Source organism: Erinaceus europaeus, chromosome 13 (assembly GCF_950295315.1).
Source record: "Erinaceus europaeus chromosome 13, mEriEur2.1, whole genome shotgun sequence".
NCBI lineage: Eukaryota > Metazoa > Chordata > Mammalia > Eulipotyphla > Erinaceidae > Erinaceus > Erinaceus europaeus.
The window spans coordinates 11,037,437-11,061,735 of record NC_080174.1 but is presented as its reverse complement, the minus strand read 5'-3'; the positions used below and the strand labels follow the sequence as shown (position 1 = coordinate 11,061,735).

The 24,299-nt window shown below is 41.5% G+C and overlaps 1 protein-coding gene across 2 annotated transcripts in view; it reads right to left on the bottom strand.

Moving 5' to 3' along the window:
* SYNE1 (spectrin repeat containing nuclear envelope protein 1) overlaps window positions 1-24,299 on the bottom strand; it is a 606,430-nt gene that overhangs the window by 234,183 nt on the left and 347,948 nt on the right. For both annotated transcript variants that reach the window (XM_060205315.1, XM_060205316.1), the window contains 11 exons: window positions 23,096-23,314; window positions 20,923-21,182; window positions 17,771-17,936; window positions 17,056-17,211; window positions 15,261-15,413; window positions 14,166-14,348; window positions 9,931-10,068; window positions 7,951-8,136; window positions 6,449-6,571; window positions 4,692-4,874; window positions 1,523-1,666 (listed from right to left, as the gene is read on the bottom strand). In XM_060205315.1, coding sequence (XP_060061298.1) covers window positions 1,523-1,666; window positions 4,692-4,874; window positions 6,449-6,571; window positions 7,951-8,136; window positions 9,931-10,068; window positions 14,166-14,348; window positions 15,261-15,413; window positions 17,056-17,211; window positions 17,771-17,936; window positions 20,923-21,182; window positions 23,096-23,314 — 1,911 coding nt within the window. The remainder of the gene's footprint in view (window positions 1-1,522; window positions 1,667-4,691; window positions 4,875-6,448; window positions 6,572-7,950; window positions 8,137-9,930; window positions 10,069-14,165; window positions 14,349-15,260; window positions 15,414-17,055; window positions 17,212-17,770; window positions 17,937-20,922; window positions 21,183-23,095; window positions 23,315-24,299) is intronic.

The window sequence follows — 24,299 nt, the reverse complement described above, 5'->3', positions numbered from 1 at the left end:
CCTGCACATGGTAATGTTTGTACACAATGAGCTGTGCCACGCCTGACCCCAGTATCCATTATTTCGCTGAGTGAAATATATCTCTATGGAAGTCGGACTCATCTCAAGATTAAAAGTCTATTAAAAGCAGACTGCCTGCCAATGCAGGAAACGGTATTCTTCTGAACATTTCTGTTCTCAGGAATCTGGCAGTCTCTCATTACTTTCCTTCCTGCATTTGTTTTACACATACAATGGATCTCGTGGAGGAGTATGGCATTATTAATACGAACAGGCACCCTACACCACGTGACAGAGTTGACGACATGGGTGTTTACCATGGGCTGGCAAAAACATGACACACACACAAAAAAAAAAAAAAGAAAGAAAGAAAGAAGGAAAAAAGAAGCACTGCAATGAGCAGGAACTGGCGGCCTTTCTGAGACTAACTGGGTTAGGGCCTGCTGTGTGGTCACCCCTGGACCAGCTGGCCTTTTTTTGCACAAGAAAGTCACAAGAATAGTTTCTGCAGCAGTGGGGGGAAAACATCACAGGAGGGGCCAGGCGGTAGCACACCTGGTTAAGCACACATATTACAGTGGGCAAGGATGCAGGTTCAAACCTCTGCCCCCTCCCACCCACAGGTTGAAAGCTTCATGAGTGGTAAAGCAGGGATGCAGGTGTCTCTCTCTCCCCCCACTTCTTGATCTCCACCTCTCTTGTCAATTTCTCTCTGTCTCCATCCAATAATAAATAAATACTTAAAAAAAAAAGTCACAGGAGTGGCTGGTGGCCCAGGAAGGTGGCCCAGTGATAGAACCAGAACTTGCAAGTATGATGTGCTAAGTTCAGCCCCTGGTACTGCACATGCCAGGCTGACGCTCTGCTTCTCCCTCTCTGACCACAACACGTCTCAGCTCTGGCTACTGGTGGTGTGGGATCAAACCTGAAACATCACTCATGCGCAAGGCCTGACTTCGCCATTCTTTTATTGATAAGTAAGTAATTCTTCAGAGAACCATTAGAACAGCAAGACTTTGAGCACTAGACTTTCTTTGCCTTTCATTGAGTCAGAGAGTCGAAAAAGAGAGAGAGATGACAGAACTGAAGCGTCCTCCAATGTAGTGGAAACTGTGCTCAAATCTGAGCCTTAAATAGCAAATCAGTCCACTATCTGAGTGAGCCATTTCACCAGCCCGATCATTAAAGTTTCTTACAGGCTTTACATTCATGGATTAAGCTGCATCCTGGTGCATTAACTGGGAGAATTCCGGAGGAGGAAGATAGTGGTACTTGGTTGATGAACATCATGATAACATATAAAAAGGAGAGAGAGAGAGAGAGAGAGGAGGGAGAGGAAGAGAGATTCCCATTGTTGGGTCAGTAAAAATATTCTGCAAAATGCCAAGACAAAGAGGTTCTAGGAGAACTAAAAAGATTAAGTCTCCGAGAAAGAAACCTTGTCAGTTCCCCAGAAACCAGACCTCCACGCTCACCAAATCTCCATTCTGCCCTCAATGTCCACCTATGTCTTCGGGCTCACCTCGTGCCGGGAAATCTGGGCTTGCAACTCCTGGATGTTACTGGTGGCCACTGGCTTGTCCTCAATCTCTCTGTGGGCACCTTCGATGAGCTCCTGGAGGTGCTGCATTTCTTGCTCATACTGTTCATACTGCACCACAGCCTCCTTTGAAAACAAACACACCATTAGCTTTCTCTGTTCTTGTTCTGTCAGCAGCAGAGCGGCCGTCTGCCAGACCATATGCTGATTCCTACTCACTGACCTGTGTGTGTGCAGGGAAAGAAAAAAGCCCCAGCCAATTCAGTCCTTCAACTTTATGCAGATGGCTCAGAGACTTCTCTCTAAAATATTTGGCCTAACAGAAGGTGGCAGAATGGTAGAATTCTGGACTTCCAGTCATCAAGTCCAGAGCTGAATCCCTGGAATTGCATATATTACCATGGTTCTCTGGTTCAGTCTTTCTCTCTCTCTCATAAGATAAAGAATAACGAAATATCTTGCCTATGTTGGCAATAGCTCAGTGGTTAGAGCCACGTTCACCGTTGCAGATTTTCCCCAAGAAAGCAATGTCATAACCAGAATGTGGTGATAAGCAGTATGAAAAACAGATCCAGAGGGCCAGAAGGGGGCGCACCTGGCCAAGCGCTCACATTACAGTGCACAAGGACCCAGCTTCAAGCCTCTGGTCCCAGCTTGCAGGGACCAGAGTGGGCGTAGCAGGGCTGCAGATGTCTCTCTGTCTCTCTCTCTCTGTCTCTCCCTCCCCTCTCAATTTCTCTCTGTCTCTATCCAATAATAAATAAAAAAACATATATTAAAAATAAGATCCGGGGGTCAGGCGGTGGCGCAGTGGGTTAGGCGCACGTGGCGCAAAGGGCGAGGACCAGCATAAAGATCCCGGTTTGACCCAGGTGTCCAACAACAGATGAGTGGCTGAGCAAGTTGTGGTATATATACACAATGGAATATTACTCAGCTGTAAAAAATGGTGACTTCACCGTTTTCAGCCGATCTTGGATGGACTTTGAAAAAATCATGTTGAGTGAAATAAGTCAAACATAAGGATGAATATGGGATGATCTCACTCTCAGGCAGAAGTTGAAAAACAAGATCAGAAAAGAAAACACAAGTAGAACCTGAAATGGAATTGGCGTATTGCACCAAAGTGGGTGGGTGGGGAGAATACAGGTCCATGAAGGATGATAAATGACATAGTGGGGGTTGTATTGTTAAATGGGAAACTGGGGAATGTTATGCATGTACAAACTATTGTATTTACTGTTGAATGTAAAACATTAATTCCCCAATAAAGAAATAAATTAAAATTAAAAAAAAGATTCCGGTTCGAGCCCCCGGCTTCCCACCTGCAGGGGAGTCGCTTCACAGGCGGTGAAGCAGGTCTGCAGGTGTCTATCTTTCTCTCCCCCCTCTCTGTCTTCCCCTCCTCTCTCTATTTCTCTCTGTCCTATCCAACAAAGAACAAAATCAACAATGGCAATAATAATAATAACCACAACAAGAAGGGCAACAAAAAAGGGAGAAAAAATGGCCTCCAGGAGCGGTGGATTCATGGTGCAGGCACCGAGCCCAGCAATAACCCTGGAGGAGGAAAAAAAAAAAAAGGGAAAAAAAAACAACAAAAACCAGATCCAATGAGTACCTTTTGCCAGCAAAGACGTACTGACCACACATGTAAGTCTCTCAGCTGAGTGCTGATGGAGGGGATGAAGCAGTGAATTATACATGTTATCCAGTGTCAGGCATTTACTGTTCCATCAAATCATAAGACAACACAAAGCACAAAGATGACTGACCAACAAGATTACTCGAGATAACCATCAATGCAATTTCCAGATGAAGTACTAGTCAAGGGGGATATGAGTGTCACATTTATTTTTTAATTTGTGATTAATAGTAGATTATAAGATTACAGTGTATAGTTTCACAAAACACCCACTACCAAAGTTCTGTATCCCTACCTTCCCACCTCCCATAGTTCTCACAAGTCTTAGAAACAGTTTGCTTGTGGGGCAAGGTGGTAGCACACCTGGTTGAGTGCACATGTTACAGTGCACAAGGACCCAGGTTCAAGCCCCCTGTCCCTACCTGCAGGGGGAAAGCTTTGCAAGTGGTGAAGCAGTGTTCCAGGTCTCTCTCTTTCTCTCCCTGTTACCCCCTTCCCTCTCTACTTCTGGCAGTTTCTAGCCACTCTAGCCAATAAATAAATAAAGCTAGTAAAATAAATTAAAAATTCTTTTAACAAAAGAAAACAGTTCGCTTGCTTCTGTTTTTGTTTTTTGTTTTCTCTTTAATGTCATTTCTTTCTAGTCAATGATTTTGTTTGGTACACTGGTCAGCCAAGAGAATGCACTTAGTGCACAAATGACTTGAAATAATAATAATAGTATATTTGTAATATATGCTAGCAAGAAAGGTCTATTGATCAGTGAGGCAGCTTGGCTGGGAGTTCAGTTGCTTTGCCATGCTCATGACACAGGTCTGTCTCCCTCTGTCTCTCTGTCTCTTTCAATAGCACAAAAAAGTTGGCCCAGAGAAATGAAGCTCTGATGATGACTATATATATGATTACAACGTTCAAAATAAAATGGTCCTGAGTTGAGTAGTGAGATATGGATGATTGCACATAAAGTTACTCTTGTATGGTGGTAGGAATATAGCACAATGGTTATGCAAAAAGACTTCTAGGCCCAAGTCTCCAAAGTCCCAGGTTTAGTCCTGAGCACCACCAAAAACCAGAACTAAGCTGTACTCTGGTGAAGAAAACAAACAAACAAACAAACAAAAAAGCACAACCATAATCATCTTAGTTGTCTTTCTTTATAACATAAAAATGCTCCCTAGGAGGTCGTTTTTACCCAGAGATATTTTTATCACGCTTTTTCCAGGCTTCTCTGGGTAATCCAAAGGATAGAGTTTTCATCTCCTTGTTTTATATAACCCTAACCATCTGTCTGCTCTGAGTGTGTTTTGATGGCTGAGCCCACACGATGCTAAGAAAAGAAGCCCATGACTCATTCTCTTTTGCTCTGCTGGGGGAGGACCACTGCAGACGGGGGATCATTGCAGACATGGGGCTCAGGGAGCACTGCCGACACGGACTGCGACGGACCCACCCGGAGCACCTCTGCAGATGCATATGTCACAGACACACAGACACACACACACACACCTGCATAATGTTGCACTGCTGGATGGCTGTGTGCTGCAGCCGGCTGGCCTCCTCCTGCAGGCTCAGGGCGGCGTGGCAGAGCGGGAGGCTGGTGACCACATTCTCGGGGATCCTCAGCGCGCTCTGGCAGATCTGCACAGCCTGGACCTTGGGCTTGAGGGATTCCATCTCAGACAGCAAATGCTGCAAGACCCCCGGGTCAAATGTGAAAGGTGTGACATGGAAGAGGTTATTTCATCAGCCACAGACACTTGCTGCATTCCAGTTCTGCCACAAGTTGTAAATATTTCCCAAGGGATGTTTGGAAAAGTAATAAGGCATAAAGTGCTGGGACTTAACATTTTAAACATCATTTAATGATTTTGAACACCATTTCTTGTTTTTTTCCCTTTCTTTTATTGTCACCAGAGTTATCACTGGGACTCAATACTTGCATGGCTGCTCCCAATGGTCCTTTTTTCTCTTTCTTCCTCTCTCTTTTTTTCTCTTCTTTTCTCTTTCCCTTTCTTTCTTTCTTCCTTCCTTTCTTTCTTTCCCCTTCCTTCCTTCCTCTAGGATAGAGAGAAACTGAGGAGGGGAAACTAAAGGAGAGAGGAAGAGAGAGTGAGCGAGCGAGCGAGCTCAATCAGCAGCACTGCTTCACTGCTCATGCAGCTTCTCTCCTACAGGCAGGGAGGGGCAGGGGTTGAAATCTGGATTCTTTTGAGCTCAGCTGGGTGTGCTACTACCCAGACCTTAGAAATAATTCCTCCTGGGGCTTGGAGATAGCTCAGAGGGTAGGACTCCAGTGTAGCTTGCAGTGCCTGAGGCCCTGGGTATATTCTCCACATTACATGAGAGCACCATGGACAGCACCAAGGGAACTCCCTGGATGCTGGGGTGAAACCTAGCTTCTCTCCCTTCATCCCAAAAATACAAAAATTAAAAATCCAATTAAAGAGTAACAAATCGGGAAATAACTCAGTGGGTAAAGCACAGCCCGTGTCGTGTGTGAGGCTCTGAGTCTGACCCCCTATCCCATGTGGGAGGACCCTGAGCAGCACCAGGAAAGCTCCTGGGATGGTGAGGCAGTGCTGTGGAGTCTCCCTCACATTCAGCTCTCGAAGTATTTAGACTAGACCAGTGAGCTGGGGAGACTGCTCATGGGGACACACATATGCAGAGTCCTCAGTTTATTTCCCACCATGCTATTCACAGTACCATTTTTAGAGTCAAGAGATAGTTCTGGGACTGGGTGGAGGTACACAAAGGTTGAGCACACGTGTTATGATGCACAAGGACCCAGGTTCAAGTCTCCAGTTCCCAACTGCTGGGAGAAAGCCTTACAAGTGATGCAGGTGTCTCTCTTCCTCGCTATTCCCCTCAGTCCTCTCAATTTCTCTTTGTCTCTAGCCAATAAATAAATAAATAAATAAATAAAATTATATATATGAAAGGGAGAATGGTAGGGCACCTGCTTTGTCATGTGTGCAGCTCAGGTTTGAGTGCTGGCAGGTACCACATGAGAGGTGCTTTGGAACCACAGGAAGCTCTGGTTGTGATGTCTCTCCTTCTCTTTGTCTCACTCATCTAAATGAAAACATGGCCCTGGGTGGCAAAATTGTGTACACGTAGGGCCCTGGCTTAGCAAGACACACACACACACACACACACACACACACACGTGAATTGTTATTATATTTTTATGATCATTTTTCTAGTTCGTCTCTTTTTGAAATACAGTTCTGCATTCATCTCCCCGAGTCCTTATTGCCCACCTGCCGGTGAGAGAGCTGCTCCTTGAGACTCAGGCGCCCCACTTCTGGAGAGGTGAGTGTTCTCTGGGCCTGCACTAGAGCCGCTTGCAAATTCTTTAGCTCCGCTTCAAATTTTTTCATGTCCTCGGGTAGGAGAGAGATCAGTCAGATGAGTGTCAACAGATAAACAAACGCTTGGCCTCCACAGTCAACAAGTGGGAAATGACATCACATAGGGACATTTGTAAAAACGTTTGTCTATTTATTTATTTTTACTATTTTAAATTTTTTTTTTTTTGCCACGAAGGTGATCACTGGGGCTTAGTGCCAGCAGTATGGATCCAACACTCCTGGTAAATAACCCCCCCCCTTTTTCTTTCTTTCTTTCTATTTTATTTGATAGGACAGAGAGAAATAGAGAATGCAGGAAGCTGGGCAGTGGTGCACCCTGTTAAGTGCACATAGTACTAAGCACAAAGACCCATACCAGGACCCGGATTTGAGCCCCCGGCTCCCCACCTGCAGGGGAGATGCTTCACAAGCAAGGAAGCAGGTCTGCAGGTGTCTTTCTCCCTCTCTACCTCCCCCACTCGTCTCAATTTCTCTCCTATGAGTGGGAGGGGGTAATGGGTGCCGGGAATGGTGGATTCATAGTGCCAGCCCATAGTCCCAATGATAAACCTGGTGGGGAAAAAATTAGGAAAAAAAAAATGAAAGAAAAAGAAATTGAGAGGGGGAAGTTGAAAGGTAAGAAAAGAAGGGAAAACACAAAAGAAAGAAATTGAGAAGGAAGGAGGGATAGAGAGGGAGACAGAAAGAAACACCTGTGGACCTGCTTCACAGCTCATCAAGTGTCCCGCATCTTTGCTCACAGTGTGTAAAATGTAAGGTCAACTGAGGAGGCCACTGCCTTTCTTTTTTTGAAATATATATATATATATATATATATATATATATGTATATATATACATATATATATATTACCAATATGTTTATTTATTTATTTTTAAAATATTTATTTATTTATTTATTACCTTTTGTTGCCCTTGCTTTATTGATGTTGTTGTTGTTGGATAGGACAGAAAGCAATGGAGAGAGGAGGGGAAGACAGAGGGAGAGAGAAAGACAGACACCTGCAGACCTGCTTCACCATCTGGGAAGCGACTCCCCTGCAGGTGGGGAGCCAGGGCTGGAACCTGTCCTTGAGCTTCACACCACGTGAGCTTAACCCGCTGTGCTACCACCCGACTCCCACCAATATGTTTATTTATTTCTTTAAATGGAGAGAAATCGAGAGGGGCTGGGGAATAGAAAGGAAGAAAGAGACACATCTGTAGCCCTGCTTCATCTCTCATGAAACTCCCCCTCCATCCTGCTCCACAGGTAGGGACGGGGGCCTTGAACTCGGCTCCTTTAGCATGGTAACACAAGTGCTCAACTGAGTGTGCCGCCAACCGACCGCCAGGATTATTTTTTAAAATAAAACGACCTTCTGCTTATATTTTTTAATTTTTTCTTTCTACCTTGGCTGCATCTTGGAGACTCTGCAACCGGATCTTGATAGCCTGTCGCAGCTCCTCCGCCTCCCGCCCCAGGTCTGTCACTTGCTGAGACATTTTCTCTGTACAGTACACGCTGGCCAGGCACTGCGCCTTCTCAGCCATTGCTTCCAGGTCGCTGTGGATGTCTTCTGATTCTTCCAGCAAGGTCTGAAGGGAAGGGTCAACACTCATGACTTGGAGAAGTGGGAGGAGCAGAGTGGGCAACTGATGTGGGGTGACATAAGGGAGCAGGGAGGGGTGGGGGAGGGAAATCCACAAGCCCCATGTGCACTGCAGAGGTTCTATGGGTCTCAACTGTGGGTCAGTGCTCCCGCCTCTGCCCCTCTTTTTCCCCTTGTTGCCAATTGTTTTTCAGAGAGACTTTCCTTGGACACAAACAGTGTTAGCACCACTACTTAAAGCCTACTTTTACACATGGCATCGACAAGATAACAGATACCTTGAGAAGGTTTGGAACTGTAACCCTAAGACATCAACAGTCTTCTACACCAGCATTACCTCAATTGAGTGTAAGAGTAAGATAAAAGCAAAGTTAAATCAAAACAAGTAAAACTGTAGGAGTCTGGAACTTGAAAAAAAAAAAAAGAAAAAAGGAGTCTACTTGATTGAGAACATGTACTCTTTCTGTTTCAAATTGTCATTGCTAGGTTTCTAAAGGGGAGGAATTTTTTTTTTCATTCCTCCCAAACAATTGTAACTTAAGTCTCACTTGTGGACATGTTACAATAGCTTCAAGCAGAAGATGGGAGGGATTTAATAAATAACCGTGAGCACAGTGTGCAGGACTGATGGCCGAACACAGATTGTGGATGCAGACAAACCAATCGGGGTTGATAAAGCCTTCCAAGAGGAGAAAACGAGACTTGGATTTACAATTCCATCAGTTGGAATGAAAAAGGAGTGATTAAAAAGATCTCAGTATTCATCCATCTGAACACAAGAGAGAGAGAGAGAGAGGAGAAATGGAAGAGAAAATTCTAGAGAACTCATGTAACTTATATAAAAGTTCATGTAACTTATATAAAAGTTTGTGGGGGTTATTTTGTTTGTTTTACAAGTTAACTAGGTGATTAGCTATCTCTGTGTCAAACTCAAGCCTACATTATGAAAGGATGAAATCATTTCCTGGATGATATGACTGAAAGAAAACTTGACAGGAAATGAGGTCATGCAGCTGCTATGTGTGTGTGTGTGTGGGGGACTCCTGCGGCTTGTTCTCCTGACTTTTGTGCCTGTTCCCTGGGGGAATACAGACAGGAGACCAGGCAGAAGAGCAAGGGCAGGAGACCGGAGGACTCTTGTGCTGGATGTATGAGCTTATTCACTCTCCTGTTAATTTTCTAATATAAATGCCATTTGAATGTCCATCTTTTTACATATTTTATTTATTTTGGATAGAGAGAGAAAAAATGAGAGGGAAAAGGAAGACGGAGACACTTGTTTCACTGCCTTTGAAGCTTCCCCACCCAGCAGGTGCGGATCGGGGTCTAGAACCTGGCTAATATATGCACTCAAGCAGGCGCACCTTCACCTGGTTCCTCACTTCCATCTCAACAATGGGCAGGACTGAATTCAGAGAGGCTGAGTAGTTTTCTCCAAGACACACAGCCCCGGTTGACATACACCACTGCTCTTAAAGTTTTCTGTCAGATCCGCCAGTTAAACATTTCTATCTTTTTGTTAAATATTTATTTTAATTATTACATATAAGACAGTTTCACACGAGACAAAGATAAAGGGAGAGAGAAACAGAGTGAGAGAGAGAGAGAGAGAGAGAGAGAGAGAGAGAGAGACCAGAGCACCATACTGGTACATAGGACAGCAGGCATTAAACCAGGGAATTCAGACATGTGAGTCTAATGTTCTACCACCTGACCTATTTTCCCAGCTGCTAAATCTCTCTCTCCAGCACTCTTTGAAATCCACCTTTCCTAAAGTTACCTGGTGTGAAACATATTGCTCTCGAAGCTGGCTTGCAGAATTCCAAACAATCTTTCCATGTACCAAGACTTTGGCTTTCTCTGTCCACCTCAAAATCAATTCAAGCATTTCATTGTAATCTTCTAAATGTGACGCTGCCTGAAAAATAAAATGGGGTCAGGTAACAAATGCTCAGTTTGCTCCTTGAGCCAGAAAGCAGTCTTCTTTATCTGGGGATAATAATCCTAGGAGTGGTTTGCTATTACACTTCCAAATTTGTATAAAAGTTTTTTTTTTTTTCATAAAAAAGTCATTTCCTTGATGGAAATCAGCCAAGGACTTCCTAGTGACTTTAGAATAAAGTGTCAGTTTTCAATATGTTTAAATCATCTTTTTCTTCTTGGGCTGGTTAGCCAGATTGTTCAGCTCAGAGACTGCCTGCTTTGTCTTGCATGCCACCAAGTTAGAATGTCTTAAGGCTACGAACAACTATATGCCATCAAGCTGGAGAACCTGAAGAAATGGACGATTTCCTAGATACCTACCAACTTCCAAAACTAAGTAAAGAGGAAGTGGATAACATGAACAGGCCCATCACAGCTAATGAAATTGAAACAGTTATCAAAAATCTCCCCCAAAAATAAAAGTCCTGGACCAGATGGTTTTACAAATGAATTCTACAAAACCTTCAAAGAAGAACTAATACCTCTACTTTTAAAAGTCTTCCAGAAGATTGAAGACACTGGAATACTCCCTGCCAGCTTTTATAAAACCAACATCACTCTGATTCCAAAAGCAGACAGGGACACAACTGAAAAGAAAACTACAGACTAATATCTCTGATGAACATAGATGCTCAAATATTGAACAAAATTCTAGCCAACCAGATACAGCAGTATATTTAAAAAAATGTTCATCATGACCAAATGGGGTTTATCCCAAGCATGCAAGATTGATTTAATATATGTAAATCAATCAATGTGATACACCACATCAACAAAAGCAATACTAAAAACCACATGGTCATATCAATTGATGCAGAGAAAGCCTTTGACAAAATCCAACATCCCTTTATGATCAAAACACTACAAAAAATGGTAATAGATGGAAAATTCCTGTAGATATTGTAGTCTATATATAGCAAACCTACAGCCAATATCATACTCAATAGTGAAAAACTGGAAGCATTTCCACTCAGATCAAGTACTAGACAGGGCTGCCCACTATCACCATTACTATTCAACATAGTGTTGGAAGTTCTTGCCATAACAATCAGGCAGGAGCAAGGATTAAAGGGATACAGATTGGAAGAGAAGAAGTCAAACTCTCCCTATTTGTAGATGACATGATAGTATACACAGAAAAAACCTAAGGAATCCAGAAAGAAGCTTTTGGAAATCATCAGGCAATACAGTACGGTGTCAGGCTACAAAATTAACATTCAAATGTCAGTGGCTTTCCTCTATGCAAACACTAAGTTAGAAGAAACTGAAATCCAGAAATCAATTCCTTTTACTATAGCAACAAAAACAATAAAATATCTAGGAGTAAGCCTAACTAAATTAGTGAAAGACTTGTATACTGAAAATTATGAGTCACTACACAAGGAAATTGAAAAAGACACAAAGAAGTGGAAAGATATTCCATGTTCATGGGTTGGCAGAATTAACATCATCAAAATTAATATACTACCCAGAGCCATCTACAAATTTAATGCTATCCCCATCAAGATCCCAAGCACATTTTTTAGGAGAATAGAATAAATGCCACAAATGTTTATCTGGAACCAGAAAAGACCTAGAATTGCCAAAACAATCTTGAGAAGAAAGAACAGAACTGGAGGCATCACACTCCCAGATCTCAAATTATATTATAGGACCATTGTCATCAAAACTGCTTGGTACTGGAACATGAATAGACACACTGACCAGTGGAATAGAATTGAGAGCCCAGAAGTAAGCCCCCATACCTATGGACATCTAATCTTTGACAAAGGGGCCCAGACTATTAAATGGGGAAAGCAGAGTCTCTTCAACAAATGGTGTTGGAAACAATGGGTTGAAACATGCAGAAGAATGAAATTGAACCACTGTATTTCACCAAATACAAAAGTAAATTCCAATTGTATCAAGGACTTGGATGTTAGACCAGAAACTATCAGATACTTAGAGGAAAATATTGGCAGAACTCTTTTCCGCATAAATTTTAAAGACATCTTCAATGAAACGAATCCAATTACAAAGAATACTAAGGCAAGTATAAACCTATGGGACTACATCAAATTAAAAAGCTTCTTTACAGCAAAAGAAACCACTACCCAAACCAAGAGACCCCTCACAGAATGGGAGATCTTTACATGCCATACATCAGACAAGAGTTTAATAACCAACATATATATATCAGACAAGAGTTTAATAACCAACATATATATAAAGAGCTTGCCAAACTCAACAACAAGACAACAAATAACCCCAACCAAAAATGGGGGGGAGGACATGGACAGAATATTCACTACAGAAGAGATCCAAAAGGTTGAGAAACACATGAAAAAATGCTCCGTCTCTGATTGTCAGAGAAATGCAAATAAAGACAACAATGAGATACCACTTCACTCTTGTGAGAATGTCATACATCAGAAAAAGTAATAGCAGCAAATGCTGGAGAGGGTGTGGGGTCAAAGGAACCCTTCTGCACTGCTGGTGGGAATGTCACTTGGTCCAACCTCTGTGGAAAACAGTCTGGAGAACTCTCAGAAGGCTAGAAATGGACCTGGCCTATGATCCTGCAATTCCTCTTCTGGGGATATATCCTAAGGAACCCAACACATCCTTCCAAAAAGATCTGTGTACACATATGTTCTTAGCAGCACAATTTGTAATAGCCAAAACCTAGAAGCAACCCAGGTGTCCAACAACAGATGAGTGGCTGAGCAAGTTGTGGTATATATACACAATGGAATACTACTCAGCTGTAAAAAATAGTGACTTCACTGTTTTCAGCCCATCTTGGATGGACCTTGAAAAATTCCTGTTAAGTGAAATAAGTCAGAAACAGAAGGATGAATATGGGATGATCTCACTCTCAGGCAGAAGTTGAAAAATCAAGATCAGAAGGAAAAAAAAAAAAACACAAGTAGAGCCTGAAATGGAATTGGCAGATTGCACCAAAATAAAAGATTCTGGGGTGGGGGTGGGTGGGTGAGGAGAATACAGGTCCAAGAAGGATGACAGAGGACATAGTGGGGGTTGTATTGTTATATGGGAAACTGGGAAATGTTATGCATGTACAAACTATTGTATTTACTGTTGAATGTAAAACATTAATTCCCCAATAAAGAAATAAAAAAAATAACAACAACAGCAACAACAACAAAAAAAGAATGTCTTAAGGCATGACATGCAATGAGCTATATTTAAATTTCTCTCTTTAGGGGGTTGTATTGTTAAATGGGAAACTGGGGAATGTTATGCATGAACAAACTATTGTACTTACTGTTGAATGTAACACATTAATTCCCCAATAAAGAAATAAATAAAAAAATTTTAAAAAATAAATTTCTCTCTTTATTGTCAGTGTCACCTGTTCCATTTGTTTAACATATGGTGCCAAGAAATGAAGCCAAGTTCTCATACCTACATGATGCCATCAATGAATGCATGCCCTTGGCTAATTATTATTATTAATTATTATTATTTGTCTCTAGGGTTATCGCTGGAAGTGCCAACACTTCAAATCCACTGCTCCTATGGCCATTTTTTTTCTTTTCAATTTCTTGCATAGGACAGAAATGGAGAGGGGAGGGGAAGATAGAGAGGGGGAGAGAAAGATAGACACCTGCAGACCTGTTTCACTGCTTCTGAAGCCATTTCCCCCCCCAAACCCCCTGCAGATGGGGAGCCAGGGGCTTGAACTGGGATCCTTGCATGGGTCCTTGTGCTTCATAGTATGTGCGCTTAACCTGGTGTTAACCACTGCCCAGCCTCCGCCATCTTTTTTTTAAGCAAGAAAGAAGGTCAAGAAAGAAACAGGAGAAAACAAGACAGCACCACTCCACCATTGATGGTGTAGCCTTGGCGCAGTGCGGTCTGTGGTGCTTTCTTTCCTGTGCTGTAAAGGCTTGAACCTAGACCTCTTACATGATTAAGTTCTGAGCTGGTTGTTGAGCTATCTTCTGGCCCCAAATTATTTTCCAAAGAGAAAGGAGGACCACTGCATTTCTGCCTTAGAGGATTTTGAGTCCAATCTGGAAAGCATACCTGACCAAGCTTTGAGAGCCGGTTCTCCGCCTGTCTAATGGTCTGCTGGTGAAGTTCTGTCAGTTTCCTTATCTTCTTGGTCAGTGGTTTACCGAGTTGGCTGTTCTGGTCTGAGAATTTTTGTATTGCTTCATCTAGTTCCATTATCTTTACATTACAGCCATCTAATTCCTCTCCCAGCACCTAGATGATCATCAAAATGAAAGACAGTTCAACTATGGAAAATAAATGGCACCAAGTTTCTGAATATCAGGATTGTACTGTAGCTTTTGATTTGTCAAAGACAAATATCATGAGAAGAATTCTACTATGATCAGCTCATTTCCGTTTCTTCAGTTGGAAAGGCGGGACACGATGTTTTGTAATCCTCCTGTTTACTTCCTATGAGCTGGAGATGGGAGTGAACATTTCCCTTCTGCTCCACCCAAAAAGCACTAGTCACTTAGCTCAAATCAGAGAACTCAGACTCAACTATCAAGAACATTCTTCATTTTTAGAAGTGACATATTTGTATTTCTAAATAGTTTCGGATACTTTGTCTTCTCACTCACTCAAGCCTGCGTAATTCTAAATACAGTATACTTGTGAAGTAAACTGAGTCTGTTAGTATGTTTATAATCTATCTGTTTACCTGATTTTTCTCAGTGGTAAAGTCCCATTTATCCCCCCCTTTTTTTTTGTTTGTGATGGTTAAATAACATCAAACATCAGTTTGTGGCTAAGATTTTTTTTTTTTAAGTCTGCAATTGGGAAGGTATGTCAAATATTTCTATTTTTGTTGCATAGATTCTAGACTTGGCATCTATTACAAGGAACTGGGGAAAATGTGAAATAGCAAAAAAAAAAAAAAAAAAAAAAACTCACAAAATGTAAAAACCAGGGGGGATATACAAAAGTTTGTGGATAAGTTCTTTCCTATACCCACATAACAATTTTCTCAGTGCAAACACTCTAAAAGAGCAGAAGTTATTAACTGGTTTTAATGAAGCATGCTGAAAAAGCGTTTCTCCCCTTAGGCTTCCCAAAGACACTAAGTCAATTTTTTTTTTTAAATCATTTGATAACACACTTGAACTTCCATTCTTTTTCCCGTACCTTTTGGTCAGCTTTAGCTTGAGTTAAATTATCAGTTTTTGCTCTTAGCTTGGTCAGAATGGTTGTGAGATCCTTGGCTATCTTCTGAATTTTCTGGTTGAATTCTTGACTCATGGCCTTGCTTTGCTCAACTTCTTTTATTTTGTCCTGGATCTAAATAATCAATGAATATAGCACAACCAGTCATACTTAAAGCCAACGGAATACAAATTGTTAACGATGACAGTGAAGTTTTATAAGCTTCTAATGACATAGATTTGATTTGATAACGAGCAACTGATACTTGTGTTTATACTGAAATGCCAAAGAGAATATGTTAGCAAAAAGACATGTTTCTTTATATAAGAATTTAAAGATTATTTTAGCATTGAGAAAACAAACCATTAAGACAGTTTTGGCTTCACTATCTGTGTTGAATAGCAACGGAAATGGAATTCATGTGAATAGTCCCTAGAATAGGAAATTTATCCAAAAATGAAGAAAACTGAAATTGGAAACGTGTGTGTGTGTGTGTGTGTGTGTGTGTGTTAACAGAGTTTCATTCATGCATAGTTTTACCATTCCTGGACTGACTCAAAAAAAATTTTTTTTGGGGGGGCAGAGTGTTTTGCTGACATCTATCATGAAGAGGTAGGAAATTGTACCAATGTGTCAACAGCTGTACAGTAAATCATGAGCACCCTAATAAAATGATGTGAAATCACACAAGAAAAACATTTCACTTCCATATAGATACTAGCAGACTGACTTTCATTACATCAGAGTGTGTCCTCTGTAGGAAATCTGAGACAGAGGCTACCTGTGGTCTCAGGACTACAAGTGACTATGCATTTCTTTGGATTCTGTGACACTCCTTCTAGTGGTTGCTCAGAAACTCGTATCCCCCTAACTACTGCCCTCTAGTGATATCACAAGACTTGCTTTATTACAACTGTACCTTTATTTATCTTGAACTAGAGTACTTACTGTTCAGCTCTGCCTATTGGTGGAGACTGGTTGAAGCTGGGATTCAATCAATAGTATGCAAGTCTTTTGTAGTAATGCTGAGATATAGATCCCTAGTTGATATTGTTTTTTTAAGCTTTTTTTTAAAATTTATTTTATTTTATTTATTCCCTTTTGTTGCCCTTGTTGTTTTATTGTTGTAGTTATTATTATTGTTGTTGTCGTAGTTGTTGGATAGGACAGAGAGAAATGGAGAGAGGAGGGGAAGACAGAGAGGAGGAGAGAAAGACAGACACCTGCAGACCTGCTTCACCGCCTGTGAAGTGACTCCCCTGCAGGTGGGGAGCCGGGGCTCGAACCGGGATCCTTATGCCGGTCCTTGTGCTTTGCGCCACCTGCGCTTAACCTGCTGCGCTATAGCCTGACTCCCGTTGATATTGTTTTTACTTTTGAACATTGATTGATTTTCCTTTCTTTAAAAATCCCTATCTGCTTACATCTTGCTCAAGAGCTGAGCTGAAATCACAGTGAAAAGTTTGACTGGAAGATTCTATATTCAATACACATTTGCTAAGTACACAAACTGTATCTCAGTTCTGTTGTTGGTTGAAAAGGTGGAAGCAGGTAAATGACCTTTCGCATTGTTGTCTATGATCATCTGCTATGTCTCTTGCCTATAAATAAGACCCCTAATTAAATTTTGGCTTTTTTAATTTTTTATTTTATTTTCAAGGGATCTGTTAACTCTGTTTCCATGGAACATGACAGTGATGATCAAGACCTATTATCCAAGAATGTTAATTAAGTCCATTACTGAGCAGGAGAGCATGTTTTTTGATCACTCTTCTACCTGGTCATGGATGGTTCCGAGATCCAGTGCCACTTCAGCTAACTGAAGGGAGAGTTCAGAAGGCAATATTGTATAGAGACCCAGGTACTTATTCTTCTGTTCTTCAGCTGTCAGCTCAATGTTCTCCCTGTGATTTGTGACTTCCGTTAGGAGACTCTGAAGAAAAGACCAACATAAGAAACTTGGGGGATCCCGGCAGGGGTACTGATTTGATGAGTACACGAATAAGAGTGTTTATTGCCTAGCAATCAAAGGCTAAGTGTGAAACTGAAGAAACACCCTTTACAAAGCTAAGCTTCTCTTTTGTGTTGGGACAGGAGACATGTCCACATTAAATAGAACAAAAGGCAATCCCATGAAATAACACTAGAAACATTTTATATAACACACCTCTGAAATTTTAAAATTCAGTGTTTTATTGACTATAAACAAAACAAACGTGTCTGATTAAGATCAGGCTTCTGTTGTTATTTGTTGGTTGTTTTTTCTGTTTTGTTGTTTTGTTTGTTTTGTAGAGACAAAGGGGCAGAGATAGAGAGTGAAAGAGATCACAGCACCAAAATTCCTTTGAATGCAGGAGCAGGGGTGTGGGGGCAGGCTTGAACCTGGGTCATACCCGTGGCAAGGCAGCACTCTGTTCAAGTGAGTTATGTCCCTAGTATGCCAGGGCAATCTGGGGTGGGGGAGGAAACAAGGAATGAAAACAGTTTTGTACCTTAAGTTCTTCAAGTTGAGCATCTATTTCTATGGTAGGATTTCCTAAACACTCCTTTGTTTCTCGAACCCAAGACTTCACAGAGTTGATCTGTGTTTCCACTGCTTCTCTCTCCTCCAGCTCCTGTTTTACCAGCTTCCCACTGCTCTTCCCTTTCTCCTGCAGGCTTCAGAAGCATGGAGGGGGGAGGGGGGAAGGCAGAGTTAAGAGTGCTATGTGGAAAGCTGAGAAATCCTACACGTATACCCACTCCTATATTTTACTTTCAGCTTTAAACCATTCATCCCCCCAATAAAGGAGACAAAAAAACATTGGAAAAAAAAAAGAAAGCAGAATTGAATTTGAAAAAAATCACAGAATATTCCAGCCCCCCCCACTATATGACATTATAGTAACAAAAATAGAGAGAAAAAAGTACAAAACTCAAAGCATTTCTTATGTATGCAAATAAGAGCACTTCCTTAAAACTGTCATAAGATTTTTCAGTAAAATTTAAATTTAGTTCAAGTATAGCAGAAGAATTGGGAGTCGGCTGGTAGCGCAGCAGGTTACGCGCACATGGCGCAAAGCGCAAGGATCCACATAAGGATCCCGGCTCAAGCCCCCGGCTCCCCACCTGCAGGGGAGTCGCTACACAGGCAGTGAAGCAGGTCTGCAGGTGTTTATCTTTCTCTCCCCCTCTCTGTCTTCCCCTCCTCTCTCCATTTCTCTCTGTCCTATCCAACAACAACGACATCAATAATAACTACAACAATAAAACAACAAGGACAACAAAAAGGGAATAAATAAATAAATATTTTAAAAATTTAAAAAATATAGCAGAAGAATAAGAGCCCTAGGAAGTACGTGGTTTATTCTTGGGAAATGAAGAACTGACCTACTCCCATGCTACCAAAATGCAATTAGTTTTCTTATATGATACATTGTGATCTGGGAATGGACTCAGGTGGTTTGGAATCACCAGCACTGAAACACCATGTGCAGCTGCAATATATGTAGCTAGCAGAAATCAGTATTTAAAGAATCCAGCTTTGACATTTTTACTCCTACTACTAAGACTCAGCATTCAAACTTTAAATCTTTTTTCAAACTGACACAAAGTTGGTGAGAATCCTTTTTTACAATTTCTTTTATAAAAAAATTATTATATTTATGTATTGGATAGAGACAGCCAGAAATCGAGAGGGTAGGGGACACAGAAAGGAAGAGACAGACACCTGCAGCCCTGCTTCACCACTTGCAAAGCTTCCCTGCCCCCCACAGGAGGGGACTGAGGGTTCAAACTCGGGTCCTTGAGTATTATAACAAGTGTGTTCAACCAGCTGCACCACCACTCGGTCCCTGAGAATCTTTTTTTATTTAATTTTTTCCCCCTTTTGCTGCCCTTGTTGTTTACCATCGTCTTCGTTGTTATTGTTGTTGTTATTGATGTTACTGTTGTTGGATAGGACGGGGATGCAGGTGATGCAGATGACGGTGATGCCAATGATGGAATTTTTCTCAATTCCTCAACAGCCATAATGAGTGACCCAAACCCCTGCTGATAATTGCTTATTTTTTTTAGTATATTTATTTATTATTGGATAGAGACAGAACTTGAAAGGAGAGGGGGAGGCAGAGAGAGAAGGAGACAGAGAGACACCTGCAACCTTGCTTCACCACTTGTGAAACTTCCCCCCTGCAGGAGGGAACCAGGGGCTTGAACGGGTCCTTGTGCACCATAGTGTGTGTGCTTAACCAGGCGCGCTACTGCCTGGCCCCGATAATTGCTTATTTTCTAGTACTTAAAATTATAACTTCCTGTACTACTATACTGCCACAAGAAAGCTTGGATTGTTGGAATCTGCTCCGAGCCTCACCACAGCTGAGCCCTTTAAAGTTTTTTAATTATAACATCGGCACAGTCTAAATGTTACGCTATCTTCCAGCTCTACGCATCCCTTCTGTAATGGGAGCTTTATTCAACTGCTCTTTAGGGAAGACTCTCTTTACTTCTGTTATGTGTCAGCTTAGGTTTTTCCTTTTTTTAAAAAAAATATTCATTTAATTAATTTATTTATTTATTTTCCCTTTTGTTGCTCTTGTTTTTTATTGTTGCTGTAGTTATTGTTATTGATGTTGTCGTTGTTGGGTAGGACAGAGAGAAACAGAGAGAAGAGGAGAAGACAGAGAGGGGGAGAGAAACACAGACACCTGCAGACCTGCTTCACTGCCTGTGAAGTGACTCTCCTGCTGGTAGGGAGCCGGGGGCTCGAACAAGGATCTTTACGCCAGTCCTTGCGCTTTGCTATGTAATTGTTCCCCCTCCTCCTTTTTTTTTTTTTTTTTTTTTATGCCAGAGCACTGTCCAACTCTAGTTTATGGTGGTGCAGGGGATTAAACCTGGGACTTTTTTTGGAGCCTCAGTCATGAGAGTCTCTTTGCATAACCATTAAGCTATTTTACCCTCCCTCTATTTTTTTTTTCTTTTAGTTATCTGTCTTTGCTGCTTCATTGAAAACAGTAACAAATACAGATTAAATCTATTCGGCTAATTATTATCTCTCTTTCCTTCTCTTTCCTTCCTCCCTCCCTTTCTTTCTCCCTTTTTCCTTTCTTTCTTTCTTTCTTTCTTCCTTTCTTTTTTTCCTTTCTTTCTGTTTTTTTGCCTCCAGGGTTATTGCTGGGGCTCAGTGCCTGCACTATGAAACCACTGCTCCTGGAGGCCATTTTTTCCATTTTGTTGCCCTTGTTATTATGTTTATTGCTGTTTTTGTTGTTGGATAGGACAGAGAGAAATGGAGAGAGATGAGGAAGATAGAGAGGGGAAGAGAAAGACAGACACCTGCAGACCTGCTTCACCGCCTGTGAAGTGACGCCCCTGCAGGTGGGGACCTGGGGGCTCGAACAAGGAACCTTATGCCGGTCCTTGCACTTCGCACCACGTGCACTTAACCCACTGTGCTACCACCTGGCCCCCCAACCATTGTATTTCTAAATATTATAAGAGACACATCTTTTGTATAAGTAAAGATACAAGAAAAATGAAAAGCAGGGACATTGGGAATAGAGGAATGTGGTAAGGAGGAGTGATAGCGCAACTTGGATGCAATTTGTGCCTTTGGGTCATGGCCAAGGTCTGGGATAAGCAATGAGAGCAGGCATGTAATTACCTCAAGCACTGAGCTTGCATGGCTGAGATCTCCTGAATGGTGGGGGGCTCCTCTCCAGAGCGTGGGCTGGTCCCATCCTGGAGCATGATCAAGGCTTGCTCTCGTAGCATGCCCAGGGCTGACTGCTGCTGTTCCAGCTCCAGGATGAATGTGTCATGATATTCCAGAAGATTTAAGAGCTCTGCATTTGAGGTTTTCTCTGTTGAGCTTCCTGGGAATTTCTCTTGTAGCAGATCAGTCGTTTCCTTGGCCTTTCTGACCTGATGACAGGTGAACAGATTAGGACACTCAATAACATGATGAAATGAGGAAAACTGGGCCTTCCAGTAAGTGTTCCTTTTGTCATGGACACATTAAAGCCTGCTAAGGATGAAGGGGCCAGTTCTACACATCAGGAAACTCAAATGTGAACTACTGTTTCGTGTTCTGAAACAATCACTTCTCTAATTCTGAATTTTAAACTCTAGTCTCAAAATAATCTCAAGGCAATTGGAAACTTCCTAACAGGAAAAAAAAAAGTTTGTAGGGCTTGTTGTTTCTAAAGGAAACAAAAATAAAATGATGACAAGTGTGTCCCTTTGAATTATTAAGAAAGATGTGTCTTGGGGGCCGGGCGGTAGTGTAGCAGGTTAAGTGCACATGGCGCGAAGCACAAGAACTGGCGTAAGGATCCAGATTTGAGCCCCGGCTCCCCACCTGCTGGGGAGTCACTTCACAAGCAGTGAAGCATGTCTGCATGTGTCGGTCTTTCTCTCCTCCTCTCTGTTGTCCCCTGCTCTCTCGATTTCTCTCCATCCTATCCAACAACAATGACAGTAATAACACAATAAACAACAATGGCAACAAAAGGCAAAGAAAATAATGGCCTCTAGGAGCAGTGGATTCGTAGTGCAGGCATGAGCCCCAGAAATAACCCTGGAGGCAAAAAAAAAATGGGTCTTCAGGCAGGACTACTACTAAGCTGATAAAAATGGTGAATTCATCTTCTTCATCCCATCTTGGATGGAGCTTGAAGCAATCATGTTACGTGAGATAAACCAGAAAGAGAAGGATGAACATGGGATGATCTCACTCACAGACAGAAGTTGAAAAACACGATCAGAAGGGAAAACATTAAGCAGAATTTGGCGTATTTCACCAAAGTAACAGACCCTGGGGTGGGGTGGTGGGAGGGTTTAGATCATGGATGGCAGAGGAGGAAATAGTAGGGGCTGAATTTTTATGTGGAAAACTGGGAAATATTATGCATGTACAAACTTTTTTACTATTAACTGTAAACCATTAATCCCCCAATAAAGAAATAAAAAAAAATGTTTGCACTGAAACATTTGAACTGAACACCTGGAAAAAAAAAAGATGTGTCTTATAACCCTGAATGCCAATTAAATGCAGGAAGTAAATATAGAATTTGGAATTATAATGTTATAACAAAATTAATATGGTATTGTAATATGTGATATATGAAAATTCTAGTACAGTTCAAGATAAAGAATATAGACCCTAATAACATAAACCAGGTATTAAATATATGCCAGGGCACATGTGTATATATATTATTTACATCCTTAAGTATTAATGTTTACTATCTGTTAATATATACCATCTGTTTAAAATATCATGATATATCTTTCTTGTTGTACTTGGTATCATTAAAATTATATTCCTGCTTGCTTTCATGGCAAAGAAAAATATTTTGTATTTTCAGGCCCAGGTAAAAAAAGTTTCACTAAGAGTTTAGCAAACAGGAAAAATATCAGCTTGTTCTCTTTACAAAATCTAATTAATTGGCTTTCTCACCAAAATGATTGAGCCCTTATTTGGACTTTTTGATTCTATTTATTTTATTAAAAAAGTTCAAAGGTAGACTTTTATTTTTATTTATGTATTTTTAATATACTTTTTAGAGATTTGCTTATTTTTTTTAACAAGGGAAAGAAAGAGAGAACAGAATCATGGATCAAACCCAGGACTTGATACAGGCAAGGCCTGTCATCTAACTGATGAGCGTCTCCATAATTTTGGTGTTTCATATCATTGAACTAGAGATTTCAGAAAAGTTTCTTTTTTAAAAAAAAAATTTATGAAGGTCAATTTCAAATAGGAACCAGATACTTAAAAAAAAAACAAAAACTGCCAGGGAGCAATCCCTTGAGCCTACAAACAGCACCATTACCTTCTGGTTAAAGCTCTTCCACTCCTCCACACCATCTTCCAGAACCTTCTCCTGGTCCTGGGCCACAGCGCGCAGCCGTGCCCAGCGCTGCCAGACTGTTGTCATGGACCTGCTTATAGTGGCCTTGCTGGAATCATTCCCAGTCTTTTCCAGATGTGAAGCTTTGTCCTCTAGGGCAACAATTTTCTCATGGAAAGAGGTGACTTCTGACACTAGTGCCTGGTTTGGGGGAAGGGGATGAAAAGAGGGTTGGCAGTGGGAGAAATAGACTTTTCAAAAGGTCTGTGAAGGGAGCTAGGTGGTGGTGTACCCAATTAAGTGCACATATGACCATGTGCAAGGAACTGGCTTCAAGCCCCTGGCCCCTACCTGCAGCAGCAAAGCAGGTCTGTAGGTGTCTATCTTTCTGTGTAAGTGCCTCGCGCTGACCAATTGCGCCACTGAAGCTCCTGGTTTTTATCTTTGTCTCCCCCTTCCTCCTCTCAATTCTTTCTGTCCTATTCTATTAAAAATAATTAGTTAAGTGCACACACTACAGTGCACAAGGACCTGGGTTCAAGCCCCTGGTTCCTATCTAGAGGGGGAAACCTTCATGACTGGTGAAGCAGGTGTCTCTCTGCTTCTCTTTCTCCCCTCTCCTCTCAATTTCTTTCTGTCTCTATCCAATAATAAACAAATTTTTTTAAAAAAAAGGGCGGGGGTAGCTAGCATAGTGGTTATGCAAAGAGAATGTCATGCCTGAAGCTCCGAAGTCCCAGGTTCAATCCCCTGCACCACCATTAGCCAGAGCTGAGCATTGCCCTGTGTCTTTCTCTCTCTGCATCTCTCTCAAAAATAAAATAAATACAACACTTTAAAAATTTTTTAAAAAGGGGGAGTCGGGCGGTAGCGCAGCGGGTTAAGCGCAGGTGGCACAAAGCACAAGGACCGGTGTAAGGATCCCGGTTCAGACTCCAGATCCCCACCTGCAGGGGAGTCTCTTCACAGGCGGTGAAGCAGGTCTGAGGGTGTCTGTCTTTCTCTTCCCCCTCTTTGTCTTTCCCTCCTCTCTCCATTTCTCTCTGTCCTATCCAACAACAAAGACATCAATAATAACTACAACAATAAAACAACAAGAACAACTAAAGGGAATAAATAAATTTAAAAAAATAAAAAAATCTCAAAAATAATAAAAAGAAAGGAAAAAAAATAAAATGGCTGCTGG